Source organism: Carettochelys insculpta, chromosome 2 (assembly GCF_033958435.1).
Source record: "Carettochelys insculpta isolate YL-2023 chromosome 2, ASM3395843v1, whole genome shotgun sequence".
In the NCBI taxonomy this organism is placed as follows: domain Eukaryota; kingdom Metazoa; phylum Chordata; order Testudines; family Carettochelyidae; genus Carettochelys; species Carettochelys insculpta.
Window position 1 is genome coordinate 66,351,834 of NC_134138.1, and position 20,418 is coordinate 66,372,251.

The following is a 20,418-nucleotide window of genomic DNA, read 5'->3' on the forward strand; positions in this document are numbered from 1 at the left end:
AAACAACAGAAACCTTGATAAATACAACATTTATGAGAAAAAAATCAAAAGTAAGTCTGAAGAGTAGCACATGTATTTAATTTTCATTCATCACACGACTAATGATGCCACTCTATGTAGCACATGAAAATACATATATTTATAATTCATTGTATCTGACTTTACATACTGTAAATCATAAGTATGAATAAAATGATTGTAATAGCAATGGCATAGCTTGATTATTAAAAATTATAAAAAAACATATTTTTCTAGAAAACAGTAAAATTAAACCACTACATTATTTAAAAGTGAAAATTTTCAAAATTGCACTACAAATGACCATATCTTAAGTGTACACTTGTAAATGTTGCCATAAAACATAGCAAAATATCAGACTACATATTACTATTTGTTACCTCAGCATTTGAGCCCTTCTCCACTATTTTAATAATTGGCACTTTGTTTTTGTCTTCTAAACCAAAACCATAGCTGCCTTCATTAGATTTAATCTGAAAAATAAAATTTATATTACATAAATTGCCCTCTCAATTAATCAATGTTTGGCATATATTTAACATTACTGAATCCTATGTATTGCTTGCCAAAACACATAATTATTCAATTTGTTAACTTACCAACAGTGACTTGGCTATGACATTTTCCACTACTTTTAAATCATGTTTCATAAGCCTGTGCTTCATATTTGATCCTTCCATTTCTTCATCCGCAAAAAAGCGGAAAAGAAGTGGCTCGTCTTTAAATTCACTTTTTTCTAAGACTGTATGACACAAAATACACATATTAATACTTTTATTATGAACTCTCACATGTTGTAAAATAGTTAATGATAAAGCACATACTTTACATACATTAAATGCTACAAAGCTATTTTTGAGTTAATTCTATTCCAGAGGAGTTTGAATTTTCATAATAAATTACACTAATTGTATGTTTTAAAATGAATTAAAAATCTTAAGGAACAGCTGAAGAGCAGTTGAGGCCTCCCCTCTTCTATTTCCCCCAGTTTTTGGAAAATGCTGTTGGAGAAATCATCTTTTCCATTTATTCAGTCAGAAGACCCATGTTTGAATCTTTTTACTGACTTCTTGTCTCTGTTAGCATCAAATTTAACCTCCTTGTCTTCCTCTTCAAAACCCTACATATAACTCTATTCTTATCCTCCTTTTTTATCTCTGCTTACTCTACACATACCTCCTGATATTTTTGTCTCTCTCTCTTTCCCTGGGGCACTCTCCTCTACTCTCTGCTTCATACTTCACCAGCTTCCTCCCTCCTTCCTTCCTTCTCATACACCAAATGTCTCTTCTCTCTTCTTTAATTGCTCATTCGAATTTCTCTTCTAACAGCATTCCCTCACACTTCCTTCTCACATTCTTCCCACATTCTCCATTTACTGAACTCTTGTGCCGTGACTTGTCTTTCTGCATTAGTTTTGTCTAATGTAAACTGTGAGTGCATCTGGGCAGGAATCATGTCTTTGTCAGAATCTTGAGCAAAGGGAGGCATGATGAGGGGAAGAACTTTGAGATTCCAGAACTAAAGCCAGGAGTCAGAGCCACTAACAGGGTAAAGAGCCAAGCTGAAAGGCTTATATAAGGACAAGGAGCCAGTGAGTAGTCAGTAAGGCCACCATCAGCCAGATTCCTTAAAGCAGAATGTCGCATGGCATTGAACCTCAGTGGATGGGGGTCACCGGAAGTAGACCAGTAGCTACTCTTGCTGCTTGGTGGCATCGTGTGGCTGTAGGCTGCTTAGTCATCTTAAAGACCTGAGTTCCCATCCCCCTGTTTCTGATACTCACAGGCTAGGTCTACATGAGCCCCTTCTTTTTGGAAGAGGCATGTTAATGAGTGGGTTCAAAAGATGCTAAAATGCTATGCAGCACCTCATTAGTATAATGACGGCCGCGGCGATTCGAAAGTGCGCCTTTTTGAATCACGTGCCGCCCGTGGAGACGGGACCTTCCAAAAGGGCCCCCCCCTCAGTTTTCAAAAGCTTCTACAGGGAGTTTCGAAGTAGAAATGGCCTTAGAGTCCCTGGAAGGGCCTTTTCATCCATCAATGAATGGACAAGGGACAGGAGCAGTGTTCCCCGTAAACTGAGTACTTGGGTGACAACCCAGGAAAGATTCAAATACTGTCCAGCTGATTGGCAGTGTGCCAGAAGCATGTGCTTCTCCTGGTGGTGCACATGCACATAATAAAATTAATTCTGCACATTAATGGAAAAAATTAGAGGGAACATTGGACAGGAGGTGCTGGGGAAGGTGGCATCCAGGTAATTATGTGGCCTGAGGATGTATGGTGACTCACTGTGGGAGGGGTTGTGATCAGAGGTATCCTCCTTTTGGGACAAGACATTGGTTCCTTGTTCTAAGCTCCTAGGTAATAGGTGACAGTAAAATAAAAAACAAAAAAACAAAAGAAACAAAAACTATGCGAAGAACAGGGCCCATCAAAGCTGCCTCTAGTTCAGTTCCTTACCCCTCAATTATATACCAAGATTTTATTATGCATATATACCCTCAAGATGGTGGTACCACTCCCCAAAGATGGCTTTGATTGACAGAAGCTCTCTATCTAAAATCTCATAATTTTGTTCTGCCAGTGTGAGTTTCTGAGGGTAAGAGGTGAAAGGAAGCAGGTGTGGGCCAAGTGATAGGGATAGCATTGCCCCAGCTGCAAAAATGGATGTTTCAGTCTCAGCAACAAAGATCCATGCTGTGACTTGACTTATTTGACTTAGACCCTTGTACTCCAGGTGGAGCATAGGTCATCTACAAGTCTGATAGACTTCACTCTGTCTTGGGACAAAACTTGTAGCTGATTACAGTTGTTTTCTTCTAGCTAATCCCAGCTGTTGCTGTTCAATCTCAGTATATCTTCGCTATGTTGTCCGAGGTCTTCCTCTTCTGAATTTTCCTTGTTGGTTCCATGTGAGAGCTTGACAGACTATGCTGGATGATAGTTTTCTGAGTCAGGCCTAGCCATCCCCACTTTCTTCTCTTGATTTGAACATCAAGTGGTCCTTGTCCCGCTCTGTTCCAAAGCTCCTCATTTTTTATGAAGTCTTACCATTTGATATGAAGGATGTACCTGAGGCATCTGTTTATGAATGGCTGTAGCTTGTGACTTGAATACTTTTTAGTACATCAGGTCTTGCATCCATACAAGAGCACACACTTCACATTTGTTTTGAAGATCCTCAGTTTCGTCTTCACAGATATTACTTGTGGGCTCCATATGGGACAAAGAGTCTTGAATGCAGCTGTTGCCTTCCCTACCCTGGCACTGACATCCTGGTCTGTTCCTCCAGCTCTGCCCATAATACTCTCCAAGCAGTTGAACTGCTCCACATTTTCCAGGTCATTCCCTGCTGGTATGAGGGTGTTGCTGTTGCACTGGTTGAACTCCATCGTCTTGGTCTTTCATTTGCTAATGCTCAGTTCAGTCATTGAGGCAGTTTTGCCTAATGTTGCGACCTTTTCTTCCATGCTTTCATGTTGACTGAAGCACTGATGAATGTCATCTTGGGCTAACCGAAGGTCCATTTACCAAGTGAAAAATGTATGTTTTCAAAGTAGCTTTTTCTATGGGTTATCTGTAGAGACCTGTATAGATTCAAAATTTGAATCTGCATCTAATCTGTGATACACAAACACAATCTGCAGGTAGTCGCAGGTATAAAGTTGAAGGACTCTAGCTATCTGATCTTAAAACCAAAAAATGAAGTGCCCATAAAACACCACTGAACTCAAAGCAGTGTTGAAACTCCCTGATGTTCTGTGGGGCTGCACAGGTCCAAACAACACCCACATTACTAGAGTCAATTCAGAAGCCCTCAGTGGACAAGATGTATCCAAGAACTGCATGTAGTACTAGCTGAAGGTTTTACATTTCTCGAGATTTGCACATGTCAAGGCACGCCAGTGGAGGAATCCAGAACTGACCAGATGTGTTCAGTGTGCTGCCTAGGGCTCACTGGAAAAAAAAATTCTATGACTCCTGATATACGATGCTATGAAATATTACATTTGCAAAGTGCTGGTTTGATGTTGTAAGGTTGAATGGCATTAACAAATATTTGTAGTGGCCTGGGTTCAAAAGACTGTTCTACTCATCCCCCACATAGATCTGCATCAGGTTATAGGCTTCACACAGGTCAAGCTGGGTAAACACCTAATCTTATGGTACATAGTCCAATGATTCCAGAATGAGTATGAGAGGATATCAGTTTCTAATAGTTACCTATTTAACAGATCAGTAATCCACACATAAAAGCAGCATCACATCTTTCTTTTCAACAAAAAGAAATTGAGCCCCAGCAATGGAGATGAAGGGGTGGATAAATTCTGTGGCCAGATTCTCCTGGACACAGGATCACAAAATGGTCAGCTCTGACTGTGATGCTGCACTGATGAAGCCAAAAGGTATCTGGGGTTCAGTTTCCAGTTCAATCGGACAATCATAGTCAAGGTGCAATGGGTGTCCATATTCTTCTTCTCAAAAATGTCCAGGTAGTCATGGTATTTTGTAGATGGGGTAGGAGTCAGTTCCAATGAGGGTTCTTTCTGGACCATAGCCTGGGCTCATAGAGTCTTTAGCAGTATCCTGAACTCAGGACAGAGGGGTGAATCTTGGAGCTAGGATTCATCTAATGGTGCATGCAGACAAACTTGATGACAGAATTCAGGGCAGAAACTGACTTTCCACTCAAAACAAAATATATGCAGTTCATGAGTGGCTACCTACAAGATGCTGAGAATTCTGAGGAACTGCAGAGAGTGAATTACTCCTAAACACAGGATATTTCTGTGGGCCTGGATAATGACTTCCAGGGGTGCCATTTCCAGTGTGCCTAGGCCTTAGGACAAGAGCATGCCATGTATGGTCACTTAAGTTGGGAGTGGCATTATTTATTTCAGCAACATGCCCAAGGCTTGTCCCATATCAGTGTCAATAAAATTGTCCAGAGCTCTAGCATCAACAAGCACCCACTAGAAGGAACTTGTAAGGGCTTCCCTGAAACATGCAAGCAAACCTGGACTAGCAAGAGCAATAAGGCCTCAATGTGCCTTTGATGTGCTTCAGGAAGAAAGGACAGCTTGGGGGATGGATAACCCTTGGTCAAACCAGGCTAGTTCCTCTTACTGTGTCTGGGCCTGGTCATCTCCCTGTTTTCCTGTGCAAGAGACCATAAGGGGCAGCTGACAAGTGTGTGGCCAGATTCTCTACTTTAGAAACAAAAGCCATAGTACCACATGATGATGGGCTGCATCAATCTGCACAGGATCTAACATCACAGGTGGGATACTGGGGTTCATCATCTAGGGGACAAGTGCAGCCAACTTTTTCTCTTCAGTTCACTCAGACAACTCATTGTCAATGTGTATAGCAACATACATGATGAAGGTGTCTATGCTGGTTGAGGTTTCCATAAGATCTAGCTCATATTTGATCTTTTCTATTAATTCCAGTGACTATATAAGCTAGGCAGCTTTGTGACTTTCTGTATGGGAGATGAGTTGACCAAAGTGGGCAGCTGATGAAGCTGTTTGTCCCTGCCTGTCTCATAGTTTTTGCAGGGCTGATTCCACCAAGTGAACAAGGTGAAGAGCTGGATTAGAGAAGACTTGGAGGAAGGCATCACAGTCTGACAGTGCTGGGCTTTGTTGTTCCATTAGGAGTGAAGCCTTCTCCAGAAACTCTCCTATTAGAAGACTAATTATAAGTCCAATTGCAGCCGGGTCAATGGAGTGGAAAAGGAGGTAGACCAGAAATAGACCATGACACTGACTGAGAAAAGCCCTACATTTTTGCAGTCTCTGGTAAAATGCTCTGGCCTGGTGTACTCTGTCAGCTCAGCCTACATCAATGTTTTCATCCAGTAGCTGCAAGGTCTGCAATCACCGGGTCTGGTTTGAAAAAGACTAAAAACCTCTTCCACGCTTTTATATATTCCGTTCCCTATTAGCAAAGCAAAATAATCAAGAAAAAAATAAACATTTTTTTAAAAAATTCTAGATATCTCCATCTTTTTGGATACCCTTTGAAACCAATTCCTTGCTTCCCTTCCCTTATTTTAATTCCTTGGGATGGTCCCTATGCTATTTTCCTTCTATGCAGAAGGCATTCAATAAGATGTGATCTCCAGTTCATACAGAATTTACTTACCATGATGCATAAACCCATTGTCACAAAGTCCTACACCAAAAATCATAGCTTCTTCCCTGGTCCGACAATCCCCCTGTTAAACCAGAATAAACACTACATAATAAGCAAACATAAAAATAGTCATATTGGCTCGGACCAATGGTCCATCTAATCTAGCAATGTCAATTTTCTGACATTGGCCAGTGCCATATTCTTTGGAGGAAATGAACAGAAAGGGAAATTTATCGAGTGAATAGACCCTTGTCCTTCACTCTCAGCTTCTGGACATCAGAGGAGTGTCCCTGATTATCTTGGCTAATAGCCATTAATGGATCTGTCCTTTGGGAATTTTTCTAAATCTTTTTTGAACCCATTTGTAATTTTATTATTTTACCTTATCCTTCCTTAGTCATATAAGAACATATTATTATTATTATTGTTATTATTATTACTATTATTGAACCTATTCCAACTTCATACCATGCACAGAAACAACACTGGAACAGTGCGGAACTGTGCCCAAAGATCAGAGACAGATTATCCCCTCCTAGAAGAAAACATGCATGTTCTACCATCTCAGTGAGGATTCCCCCATGAGTTATTTGACACAACATTTTCTCATTAAACACTGAGTATTTAAAACTAAGTTCATAACGGATCTTCAGTATTTTGGAACTTTTTCTGTTTCTAAAACTTATTTTCACAAATTTTGTTCATTCCATATGTTGACTACTTTTCTATGCTGTTTTACCATATTTGTGAACACGTACAATGACCTTTATATTTAACCTATTCAAAGAATAATTATAATCCATGTAAGTTTCTTTTCCAAGATACCGACAAATTATTGGATAGGAGGGATTCTTAAATCTGCTTCATCAGAAAATTCTCAAAGAAAGTATTTATCCCTCTTTTCACATTCTGTGGCTCTTCCATACTGGGAGCACAAAATCAGACTGCTGAACAGAAGCAAATTTAGGAAAATGGTACAATTTCATTCAGCAAAGAAGTTCTCTTCCAATGAAAACCACAACTCTGTCTAAAACAAACTGATTTCCCTGGTTGTAAATGTTTCTCTGCTGCTTTCTTTTGTCCATTCAGTCAGTAACTGGCAGCTTCATACACCATTCAATTTTACCTATACACTTTATTACACAAAATGTCAACATTTTGAAAGAATCAAGAAGCTAAGCAGCATGAAAAATTTAAAGATCAGTGTGCAACACAAAGACATCAACAAACAGCCATGGATAGCTGAATTTTGCTGTTTTACAGAATCAATGCATCATTTACATTACCTCTGTTCTACTGAATACAACTTCTAGGCCATGCATTTTCATTTCTTTCTATGTGAAAAATTACACCTTTCTATGTTAGGAAGTTTAATTCTTACTGCAGAAAATTGAAGGAACCCCAGGGTACTTGCCTGTGCAATTAGCCAGTCTATCAATTTGTTAGCCATGACTACAGATTTATATGTCCTTAGATGATAATCTTTATCCCTGTTTAAAAAAAAAAAAAGAGAAAAAAATCCTGTTTTACATACACATTGATATAATCATGATCAATGTTGTTTTTTAATAGCTTTCTGAACCGTAAAAACAGAGCTTCAGAAGCTGCCTTGAGGTCTCAATTTAGACAGAGCAAGTCAAAGCCTACAGTGTACATAGAAGTGGGGTGGAGGACTGGACTTGTCCCTACGTAGACAACCAAACTCCATGGGTGTAAGGACAGGCATTATGCTACAAGTATGGGAGTGACTCTCCAAGGCCATGTCTACACGAGCCCCAAACTTCGAAATGGCCATACAAATGGCCATTTCGAAGTTTACTAATGAAGCGCTGAAATGCATATTCAGCGCTTCATTAGCATGCGGGCGGCTGCGGCACTTCAAAATTGACGCGACTCGCCGCCACGCGTCTCGTCCCCATGGGGCTGCTTTTCGAAAGGACCCTGCCTACTTCAAAGTCCCCTTATTCCCAGGAGCTGATGGGAATAAGGGGACTTTGAAGTAGACGGGGTCCTTTCGAAAAGGAGCCCCGTGGGGATGAGACGCGCGGCGGCGAGCCGCGTCAATTTCGAAGTGCCGCGGCCGCCCGCATGCTAATGAAGCGCTGAATATGCATTTCAGCGCTTCATTAGTAAACTTCGAAATGGCCATTTGCATGGCCATTTCGAAGTTTGGGGCTTGTGTAGATGTAGCCCAAGTGAGATATATATAGTGCTAACTTGAATATGGCTATGCTACATACGTGGTAAGCTTCTGAGAGCATGCCCAGTATGAACAAGATTTTTCCAGAATCCCAAGTAAACTGTAACAACAAATCTGATTTCTGCTTGATTAAAAAACTTGACACTTGGGTCACTGTCTACACAAACCAGCCTGGGACAGTACCCAGTACTTTAAGTGCTAGGTTGGAAATCAGCTGCTGCTACCCTGAGTTGTGGGAGCACTCCTTCTACATTTTCCTTCCTACTAACAAGCCTCTTTAAATACAAGTTAGGATTTGGATCTGTGTTTGTATGTTGTATCTACAGTATTCAATATGCAAGTTTGTTCTAAATAAGTCACTAAGAACTTTATAAAAACAAAGAGAAGTCCTTAGCACTTTATAGACTAGCATATTTATTGGCACGTAAACTTTCGTGGACTAAGACCCACTTTGCCAGATGCATGTGACTTCATGACTGTACTCACCTTATTACTGGAGTAAAGAGACTGTGAAGACGACAGTACAATCTTACACCCTGTTAAAGAAATAGACATATATTTGAAGATATAAAGATATATGTTTAAATCTATACTGAAGCAAACACTAAATAATATAAATTCTGACAATACCTACCCATTCAATGCACATAAATTACATTTTAGAAATACAGAATAGAAAAAGTGAATATTCATTTCATAGATATGTTATCATGCACCAAAGTTATTTCTGAGTCTAATAATCCTCCATTTTACGAGAGAAATAACATTTCTGACTCAAATATGATAGGATTTTTCCTAATTAATCTTAGAAATCTGAGAGCTATGTAAAGAAGATGTATAGCTTTAGCAAAGCAATAAAAAGATTTTATATACACTAATTTAAAACAAATGTATAAGTTAAGCTTTCAGAGGAAAGAAGACCTGAGCAAATAAGAATTCCAAATAAACTGAGTTACTAGACAGAAGAAAAGTGAAACATATTTATGCACATCACCAGAAAATCAAATTGAACATACCCACTGCATCCATAAGCAAGCCAAAAAAAAAAAACAGATGTAAAGTAGTTCAACAGTTTTAAAACTTTTAATAAAAAGGACATAAATACTTTTTTCATAACAATTTAAATAAAAAATCCTTTTTAAAAACACAAAACTATTCAAAAACAGATTTAACAAAACAGGATTAAGATTATGGCATAAAATAGAGTGGTTAAAAAATGTAAGGTTTAGGCAGAAACTCTGAATAAGAATGCTGTGTCTGTTCAGTCTGCATTGTGTGATCCCCTTTATTTGAGACACTATGGCTACGTCTACACGTGCAGCCAACATCGAAATAGCTTATTTCGATGTTGCGACATCGAAATAGGCTATTTCGATGAATAACGTCTACACGTCCTCCACGGCCAGCAACGTCGATGTTCAACTTCGACGTTGCTCAGCCCAACATCGAAATAGGCGCAGCGAGGGAACGTCTACACGTCAAAGTAGCACACATCGAAATAGGGGTGCCAGGCACAGCTGCAGACAGGGTCACAGGGCGGACTCAACAGCCAGCCGCTCCCTTAAAGGGCGCCTCCCAGACACAGTTGCACTAAACAACACAAGAGCAACGAAGGGTCCTGTGGCACCTTATAGACTAACAGAAAAGTTTAGAGCATGAGCTTTCGTGAGTTAACTCACTTCTTCAGATGCTGAAGCATCTGAAGAAGTGAGTTAACTCACGAAAGCTCATGCTCTAAACTTTTCTGTTAGTCTATAAGGTGCCACAGGACCCTTCGTTGCTCTACAGATCCAGACTAACACAGCTACCCCTCTGATACTAAACAACACAAGATACACAGAGCTGACAACTGGTTGCAGACCCTGTGCCTGCAGCATAGATCCCCAGCTGCCGCAGAAGCAGCCAGAAGCCCTGGGCTAAGGGCTGCTGCCCACGGTGACCATACAGCCCCGCAGGGGCTGGAGAGAGAGCATCTCTCAACCCCCCAGCTGATGGCCGCCATGGAGGACCCAGCAATTTCGACATTGCGGGACGCGGATCGTCTACACGGTCCCTACTTTGACGTTGAACGTCGAAGTAGGGCGCTATTCCTATCTCCTCATGAGGTTAGCGACTTCGATGTCTCGCCGCCTAACGTCGAAGTTAACTTCGAAATAGCGCCCGACGTGTGTAGACGCAACGGGCGCTATTTCGAAGTTGGTGCCGCTACTTCGAAGTAGCGTGCACGTGTAGACGCAGCTTATATTACGAAACCCCTAACTTCAGAATCAATGAAGCACCTATCCTAACTCAGTAGACTTGGAGAAAATCTGAATGGCTCTTGTTTGCTACTAGATTAGGACCATGGAATCATACATTTTAAAAGCATCACAGGGGCTTTGTTTTATTCTTTCCATATATCTTTGGGCACAGCGTCAGGGTGATGCTCACACTACTTGAATATTTCCAACATCAGATGATTTTTGATAAGATAAGATACCCTTCACATATTACAGAAATACCAAAATGCATTCAAATACAGACAAAAAAATTCGGTCTCTACTCTCATAGTTTTATATTCCTCACCTGCTTCATTGGTTGGTGCATAACATTGCACAATTAGTACCTTTCACACTCTGGTGCAGAATCCGGCTATGATGATGCGTGATGATACAGCTGTCCACTCCATTAAAGCATCAGATGCCTCTCTTGATGACATAAAGCGCACACCTTCTGTGTGTGGGGCACCCTCCTCTTCATGTCCTGAATAGATGAGGTTTCACCTGTTGCCAGGTATAGATGCCCAGATTGTGTCCATCTTGTCTCACACAAGCCCAAAACTACAAGGTTGTATTGTTTCATCTTCGCTGCAATCTGTGCTATCTGTCCCGCTTCATACGTGATCTAAACATTCCACATACCAAACTGGGTGGTTGTCCTGGGTGAGACAAGCGTCATCTGTGGGGCACTTTCCTTTCAGCTTTCCCTGACCTGCTTCATACTCAATCCGAGTAGATTGTCAGCTCCTTCCTAGACTTGTGTAGTTGTAGGTTTCTTGGAGGTGTTTCTATAACTTTTGTATTCAAAATCCAATACAGAAGTTTAAAAGGCTGTAAAATGGGACAAGAAGAAATTTGTGGAAAGCTTTGCACAAGCTGAACAAGCTCCATGACAGAGAAATTTGAAAGAGCTCTATAACATCACATGGAAGCTAGCTGGGTCATGGAGTACAGTGGATCAGCCAGTACAGGATAAGGAGGAGCACGTGCTAACAAACTCAAGTGAGCAGCTCAGCAGATGGAAGTAACACTTTGAAGAGCTACTGAACCATCCTGCCCACATGGAACCTCCCAAGTTACCACCTGCAAATTAACAGCAGCAGACCTACTAAAGGAGAAATCAGAAAAGCCATCTCCCATCTGAAAAGTGGAAAAGCACCTGGTCCAGACAACATCCCCACAGAAGCAATCAAGGAAGGTAGTGAGACATCAGTCAACATGATGTATAATGTATCTGGGAAAATTTGGGACACTGAAGAGATCCCAAAAGACTGGAAACATGACTACATTTATCGAGCTTCCAAAGAAAGGCAACCTGAAGGAATGCAAGAACTGGAGGGGCATCATGTTAGTCTATTCCAGGAAAAGTTTTCAATAGGATTCTCTTGGAGAGAATGAAGACAGAAACTGATAGGTCAGGGAAGAGCAGGCCGGCTTCTGAAGCGAGAGATCCTGTACTGACTAAATAGCAATTCTCAGAGTGATCATACAACAGTCGCTCGAGTGGAACTCGCCCCTCTACATAACCTTCACCAACTATGAAAAAGCCTTTGACAGCGTTGATAGAGACACTTTGTGGAAACTGCTGCAACATCATGGCATCCCATCCAAAATTATTAATGTGATTCGTTCAACATATGAAGCCTCGACATGCCAAGTTGTTCACAATGGTGTCTTGACAGAATCCTTCAGAATACTGGGAATGAAGTTGGGAATGCAACAAGGGTACCTACTGTCACCTTTCCTGTTCTTGATCACAGTGGACTGGATTACGAGCAGGACAACAGATGGCCGTCAACGAGGCATTCAATGGACACTTTTCAAACAGCCAGAGGACATTGATTTTGCTTATGATCTTGCCCTCCTTTCACACCAACATGAAAGCATGGAAGAAAAGGTCACAACACTAGACAAAACTGCCGCAGTGACTGGACTGAGCATTAACAAGGGAAAGACCAAGCCAACGAGGATCAACCAGTCCAACAACAACACCATCACACTGGGAGGGGATGACCTGGAAGATGTGGAGCAGTTCCCCTACTTGGGGAGTATAATGGGCACAGATGGAGGAACAGATAAGGACATCAATGCCAGGATAAGGAAAGCAACAGCCGCATTCAAGACTCTCTGTCCCGTATGGAGTTCACAAATAATATCTGTGAAGATGAAACTGCCAATCTTCAACACAAATGTGAAGCATGAAGCATGTGCTCTTGTATGGATGCGAGACCTGGTGTATGAAAAAGTCTTCAAATCACAAGCCACAGACATTTATAAACAGATGCTTAAGGTACATCCTTCACATCACACTGTAAGGCTGGGTCTACACGAGCCCTTTCCTTTCAAAAGGGGCATGTTAATGAGCGGGTTCGAAAGATGCTAATGAGGTGCTGCAATGAGTGAAGTAGAGGTAACTTGTAGATGACCTATGCTCCATTTGGAGTGCAAGGTTTATTTAGTAGCAGTACTCATGCTTTTTTCTTTTCGCTGAATGTAAGTACAGGTTGAACCTCTCCAATCCAGAACTCTCTTGCATGACAACATACATAATTCAGCATGATGTTAGTTAGCTGAATGACCACTCATCATGGTTTGGCCAAGTTTCCTGTGTTCCCATGAAGTTTGTTTACTGTCACCAGTCCTGGCTCCCAGTGTTCTGTGCTGTTATTTATCTGCAGTTTACCTCTAAATATCTTCTAAGAGCCCAGTAAAGAGTGGAAGTGTTGGTAATGTTACTAGACAATATTGACCTCCTGTGGTCCAGCAAATTCTTTCTTTTGGCACTGGTCAAGTCCCAAGGGTGCCGGAGTAGAGGTTCAACTTACACACTGAAAAATATAGCAAACTGCTGTTTCTACTTCTGTCATTCAATAAGGTAGGCAGGCTACCCTTTTTATCTTTATGTTACATGGTATCTCCTGAATAAAGTCATTTTTATAAACATATTTCTCAGTTTCCATGTTCAAAATATGGTTTGCAATAAGCTAGGAACCAAAATCTGCCTACAGATATACATAATTAACTCTGATTCACATTAATAAGAGCTGTAGGCAAGTCTCCAAGAACACAGGTTTTCCTAGCAAAATGCATTGTGCTGTACTTTTAACTAGGTCCTCTCTACCTGATCCTTTTTAACTGGTAAGAGCTGTTTGTACCTTGGAAATCACATCCTGCATTTCACTTCTTGGATAGTATGTTCCATCATCATACCGGAACCTGTACAGCATGTGTTCAGGTTTAAATTGGTGCTTATCTGTAACTAAAGCAAAAATAATCATTGAGTGTTAGCCAAAGAATTCCAGCTTTCTGCACAGACAGATTAATTAAGGATACAGACATGGTAATTGCCTACACAACAACCCCAAATACATTTACTAATAAAGACACATCCTGGATCTATAAGTAAACACATCTTGCTACTATTTAAGATGGAAAAGACCTATCTAAGTAAGCAAATGTCAAGATTTTTTAAAACAGCAACAATGCAGAGAAAAACAAATTTCATTAGTTGGGGACAGATTGTTTCTACCCCTTATGCTGATGCATACAGAGCAGGACAGGAAAGTAAGATGCCTTTCCTAATTGCATTGTCTATAAAGTCAAGCAGGATAGCAGGCCCTGCAGTCTCAGGAGCACAAGCGTTGCTCTGTTCTGGAATCTCTGCATCGGATGCAGGTTGCACAGCACCTCAAACTGGGTGGAAGGCATAGGTAGGAAGTCGAGACATAGTTCTACTGTCAGCTACCCACACTAGCCAGCAGAACCACCTGACCGTTTTTGTGCAGGGGATTAAAAGACACTTCAAAAAAGAGCAGCTGCACAGTCTTTACACACCCAAGAGCACTGGAAGATAAGGTTATGGGTTTTTTAAATAGTTACATACATGAGATATATGGAATACTTTCAGAAGTCTTTACCTTGGCAATATTCACATTAAAGTAAAAGAAACCCTCAAAAAGCAAAAGAGATGTTCATCTTAAATATGTAAATAACAAGAACTAGATAGTTTCATTCAAAAGGAGGGACAGTCCAGTTCATACTTGGGAAATGTGGGCTTAATTCTGTTCCCTGCCACAGACTTTCTTATGATCTTGAGCATACCAATTAATCGCTCTATGCCTCCACTCCCCATCCATAAAATGGGGACAACAGTACTACCCTACCTCACAGAGGTATCTTAAGAATAAAAATATTGAAGATTGTGAAGTGCTCAGATATTTTTGTAATGGGGTCATACAAGAGTAAAAATAGGTTCAAACAGAGCATTACAAACCATGTTATAATAAATACTTATTCTCTTTTACACGGATGTTTCAGAAGACAGGAGTCTCTTTCTGTATAATCTTAAAAGCAATTTTTAAAATTCTAGGGCCAATTCTTGAAATTCTTTACTTATGCTAGTAAAATTGATATAACCCTCCCTGGAACGTTTATCTGAGCAACAGTTACATTTGTTCCATACATCTTGTACACCTGTTAAAAAGCTAATCTTGCAATTATCAAGTATAAATGTAACAACCTGAACTCAAACACAGCCACTGGAATTCTTATTTGTTCTATATTATTGTTTTGTTCTTAATCAAGGTTAATTAAATACCCACATGAGTCTAAATCTCTTGTTCTTCCACACGAAGAAATTTCATTGACATCAAATGGAATCACACCTATAGAACTGAACTTATTAAGGTCAAAATAACAAAAAGAACCTTTTTAAATGTCTTTGTTTGCCAGCCTATTTAGCTACGATGGTTCAGAAGTTTGGATAAACATCACAAAGTACAAATGTTTATTCAAATTGCCCCAAACCTCTTGACTTTGCCAAACAGGCTTGAAATTATGTGAAATGAGGTTCTCACTTCAGTATATCTTGCTTCTAGTTGTGAATGGAATTTGGAGAGGTAAGAAGAACATGGAAAAAAGTTAAAGTTCACAAGACTTTCTGATACTTTTCTAAAGAAACGTGGTACAAATCATAGCCTAATCTTTGATCTAGTTCTTTCATCCACAGTGTGATGCACAATCCTAACCATTATTTAAGTAAATTAGCTAACTAACGGATATTTTGGTAACTACAAAACTACTTAATATGTTGAAAAGAAATCTGCATTTATAATCTGCAGGGATAATTAACCTAGCAAGACTGCTCAACCCACAAACTGATTGTAATGAGTCTTCTCAAATGTCAAAGACAATGCTTCTAGGTGGGTTTAGCAAAATTAATTTCTTCTTTGAGTAAGACTAGGGAAAAACAAGGAAAGCTAAGAACATTTTCATTACCACATCTGCTAGGAAAATAACGTTCAGCACAGTGATGGTCTGAACTATAAAATAATGCCAGTACAGTGAAAATAAAAGACCTGCATAATCACTGAGTCTAGTAACACCCTATACAACATTTGTAATGCACATAACAACTAACCTCCCCCTCTCATCATGAAAACAGATAGTACATTCAACTTTATTTTGAGAATTCTGTTTTCACTGAAACACAGCTGGATTCACACACTAATGAAAGTAATATGTCTGGCTCAAACTTCCATGCTCAGACATAATACCCTTTCACTGTAAAATCACAAAACAGTCATTTTATTTTGTGTTGAGGGAATCTATTAGTGTATTTTGGATAAAATTGAAAAAGATCAGTAGAAGAATTTTTGGCATTAAAACCTTTCTATTAACAAAAGTTCTATGAGTGTAGTAAACATACTACAGCCTGACATTTCAAATGAAACTAGTGTAGATCTTTCCTGTTAAAGTTCCAAAAACTATATGAAAAGAGATACATAACCTGAATTTGTCTCCTTTTCTACATGTGTTCAGAGTACTCATAACCCACAGTCACCCTGACCCCCTCCCCTTTCCTTATCAGATAAGGATATTGGAAAAGTAATGCCAAAAACGCATTATGTTACTTGAAGCCCTGAGATTTCCTTCACCACTGTTAAAAGAAAGACGAAGAAAAAGCATTTCTGTGTATGGCTGTTATTTGAGCGCTCATGAGCAACATTTAACTGAAAAGGCACCAAGGTGAAGCAGCACTTTAACAAGTACAGTAAACTCTTTCATATCCAGCAGCCCTGGGATCAGGAGGTTGCCAAATATTCAAACATTCTGGATAATAGAGAGGTATACTTAGCAATGCATAAAACTAAAGACAAACAAGATTAGATATTAAGAAATAAACAAAAATGTGTGCACAGTACTTTATCTACTAACAACACTTACAGGCTACGTCTACACAAGAAGCCTCTTGTCGACAGATGTGACAGTCAGATTTCCCAGCAAAACTTCTGTTGACAGATTGCATCCACATACAAAAGCAGATCAAAAGAGCAATCCACTCTGTCAACACAGAGCATCCAGACTGCCCCGCCCTCTTGATGGAACAGCTGACTGGAAACTCTGCAAACAGGGCTGCCCGGTGAACCAGAAGCCCTGCCTGTCGACCAGGCCCTGCCCTGGAGCGTCTATTGGCTATTTTGTTGACAAAACACAATCGAGTAAGGTGTTATAGCTGAACAGGGAGAGGTATAATGCTGCTGGCAGATGTGCTGATTCTGTCAAAAAACTGTTGACAAAGCGCATTTTGCATGTAGATGCTCCACGTTTTTTCCTGAAAAAAGCCCAGTTTTGCTGTGAAAAGCCTCTTGTGTAGACGTAGCCACGTACTGTATTTGCTGTATTTATTTGTATTTACTTTCACTATACTATAATCAAGGAAAACATAACTAAAATTTACTTATGGTTAAAATGCCAGTTATTTGAGAGTTCTGGATAATAGAATGCCAGATATGAAAGAGTTTACTTTAGTACAAAAATAATTAGAGCGTAACTATGTATATTGCTAAGAATACATATCCCTGAAACAAAATGGAAGCTTCCAAAACCGCAGAAAATCCCACTGGCCCATATAACCTTGATAGGCTCTGTGCTGCAGAAGTGTCAGGGCTGAAGATTTGTCACCAAGTGAAGTTCCAGGAAGGGCCCAATCCAAAAATGATTCAGACAACATTTGCCATCTTTGTGAAATCCACTCCTGCCTACTCACTCAGAAAATGATGTCAAGGAAGACAAACACCCTCCAAAATTTTCCAGATCGTAAATCCTAAATTCTTTTCCTCAGTCCCAGCTGCCAGGTCCTCTTGTTGTGAGAAATCATACACTTCACAGAAAAGATCATCTACAATTGGAATGGCCTCATGAACCACTAAGAACAAAACTAAACAGAAGTAGGGCTAGAAACACCACCCTCCTTCCAAGAATTTGGCCATTCACAGTAGTACTAGTCATGGAGGCACCGATGGAAACCAGGACCACCTGTTACTCTGATCCCTACTCTTCCTCGATGGTGAAAAATAGCACAGAATATGTTGGACCCATACTAACGACAACCAACACCTCCTTTGCCCAAAAAACATAATAATCAGATGAATACTAAAGGAGACATTGCTCAACAATGGAGACATCACAAAGTATTGCATAGTGTAAAACTTTTTAGACACTCTATCCAGCTATACGCTTTGGACTGCATTCCCAAGCAACCCGACTCCAAGAAGACGCGGTCCCAGCATGCCAGGGGCCGCTACCGGTCTCACACTGTCCACAGGCACCTCTTAACGGTTTCATGCCCTCTTGTTCACAATACCATGTGTCAGCTCCCAGTGCTCTGTGTCCCCTCAGTCACATTTGGCAAGGTCTTGAAGCTGTGGCAGAAGACCAGCTCCTGTTCATAGTCATGGGAAGAACACCCATGCTCAAACTAGAATGAAAAGGGACACACTTCAAAGAATTTATTTCGTACTGGAAACAAGGTATACATTTTCAACTTTGAGAGCAACTAACCACTGGAGCAAATTTACCAATAGTCTTTGTACTTCCTCCATCAGTGACAATTTTTTAAATCAAGATTGCATGTTCTTCTAAACGATCCATTCTAGCAATTATTTGGATACATTCTATGGCCTATATAATACAGAGGTCATACTAGATGATCACAGAAGTCACTTCTTGCCTTGGAATCAACAAAATCTATGCCTGTTTCTATACAGGCCACTTTCTTCAAAAGTGGCATGGTAATACACGGCCCAAAACATGCTAATAAGCAGTGGATGCAAATTCCCCGTGCCTCATTAGCATAACATCACATGATTTGGAGTCTGGAAGACCGTTCTTCCAGACTCCAAAATGTCATGTAGAAGTGCGGCCCCGGGGGAGCTTCTGGAAGGAAGTCCTTCTTCCAGAGGCCCCTTCTTCCCAAAACATTTTGAGAAGAAGTGGCCGCGCTTCTAAATGGCGTTTTGGAGTCCGGAAGAATGGTCTTCCAGACTCCAAATCACATGACCGTATGCTAATGAGGCACAGGGAATTTGCATCCATGCCTCATTAGCATATTTTGGACCGTGTATTCGAAAGTGGCCTGTGTAGAAACGGCCTATGAGCTTGCCTTCTCAATAGCATCTGCAATTGCACAATCCTAATATGTATCTCCTCCTAAAGCTAAAGGGAACTAACATCTGGTAACTGTGGAGTGGTTTGTATACAGCAAAGTGGTCAAGTAGGGTGCATCTACACAGCAAAGTTATTTCAAAATAACATCCATTTTAAAATAACTTTGTGAGCGACTACACAACGCAACCATTATTTCAAAATAATAATAGTGGTCAGCTTATTTCAAAATCAGTAAACCTCATTCCAGCTATGTCCACACTAGCATTTCTCTTTCAAAAGAGGCATGCAAATGAAGGAAATCAGATTTGCATATCCGTCACCTCATTTGTATACTCCTCTTTCAAAAGAGCTTCTTTTGAAAGAAGAAAAGCAGTGTAGATGCAGCTTTTTGAAAGTAATTCACATCTTCAGGAGAACCATTATTCCTGTTTTTTTTTAGGAAGAAGGATTCTTCCAAACACGAGGATTACTTCTGAAAGAGCCACATCTACACTGCTTTTCTTCTTTTGAAAGAAGAAAATGAAAATGAGGTGCCAGATATGTAAATCTGTGGCTCATTTGCATTTTTGATTTCCTTCATTTGCATGCCTCTTTCGAAAGAGGAATGCTAATGCAGACATAGCCTCCATGGGGAAGATCACCTATTTTGAAATCAGTATTTCAAAATAGAGGCTGTGTAGAAAGGAAATAGGGACTATTTACATAAGAACATAAGAATGGCCATACTGGGTCAGACCAAAGGTCCATCTACCCCAGTATCCTGTCTGCCGACAGTAGCCAATGCCAGGTGCCCCAGAGGAGATGAACTGAAGACAAATTTAGCTACAACAGATCAGGAAAGGGATCTTGGAATTGTAGCGGATAGTTCTCTGAAAACATCCACGCAGTGTGTAGCGGCAGTCAGTAAAGCAAATAAGATGTTAGGAATAATTAAAAAAGGGATAGAAAATAAGACAAAGACTATCTTACTTCCCCTATATAAAACTATGGTACGCCCACATCTTGAGTACTGCGTGCAGATGTGGTCTCCTCACCTCAAAAAAGATATATTGGTGTTAGAAAAGGTTCAGAAAAGGGCAACTAAAATGATTAAGGGTTTGGTAGCTGGTAGAGTGGGACCTGGGCACAAAGTTTTGCCATGCTAGAAAGGATAGGGATTCTGAGAAGACATATTCATAAAAGCAGGTCCTGATGAAAACAGTGGTATCTCAACTGAGTATCAGCCTACACCAGATTCAGGAAATCTCTGTGATGTAGCACAAGTGGGTTCTAGTTATGCTGTGGGTGCAACAGACAGAAATAAAGTACACTCAACTGGTGGGGCTGGTCATGCTGTGGGTCTGCC

General features: G+C 40.3%; 1 protein-coding gene across 1 annotated transcript in view; it reads right to left on the reverse strand.

Annotated features, from left to right (window-relative positions):
- The window catches only part of PREX2 (phosphatidylinositol-3,4,5-trisphosphate dependent Rac exchange factor 2), a 268,503-nt gene that overhangs the window by 135,731 nt on the left and 112,354 nt on the right, over nt 1–20,418 (reverse strand). Inside the window, exons 12-17 of the mRNA XM_074987109.1 lie at nt 13,781–13,884; nt 8,854–8,903; nt 7,582–7,657; nt 6,177–6,249; nt 618–760; nt 399–491 (exon numbers count right to left, since the gene is read on the reverse strand). Of these exons, the coding sequence (XP_074843210.1) occupies nt 399–491; nt 618–760; nt 6,177–6,249; nt 7,582–7,657; nt 8,854–8,903; nt 13,781–13,884 (539 nt within the window). The remainder of the gene's footprint in view (nt 1–398; nt 492–617; nt 761–6,176; nt 6,250–7,581; nt 7,658–8,853; nt 8,904–13,780; nt 13,885–20,418) is intronic.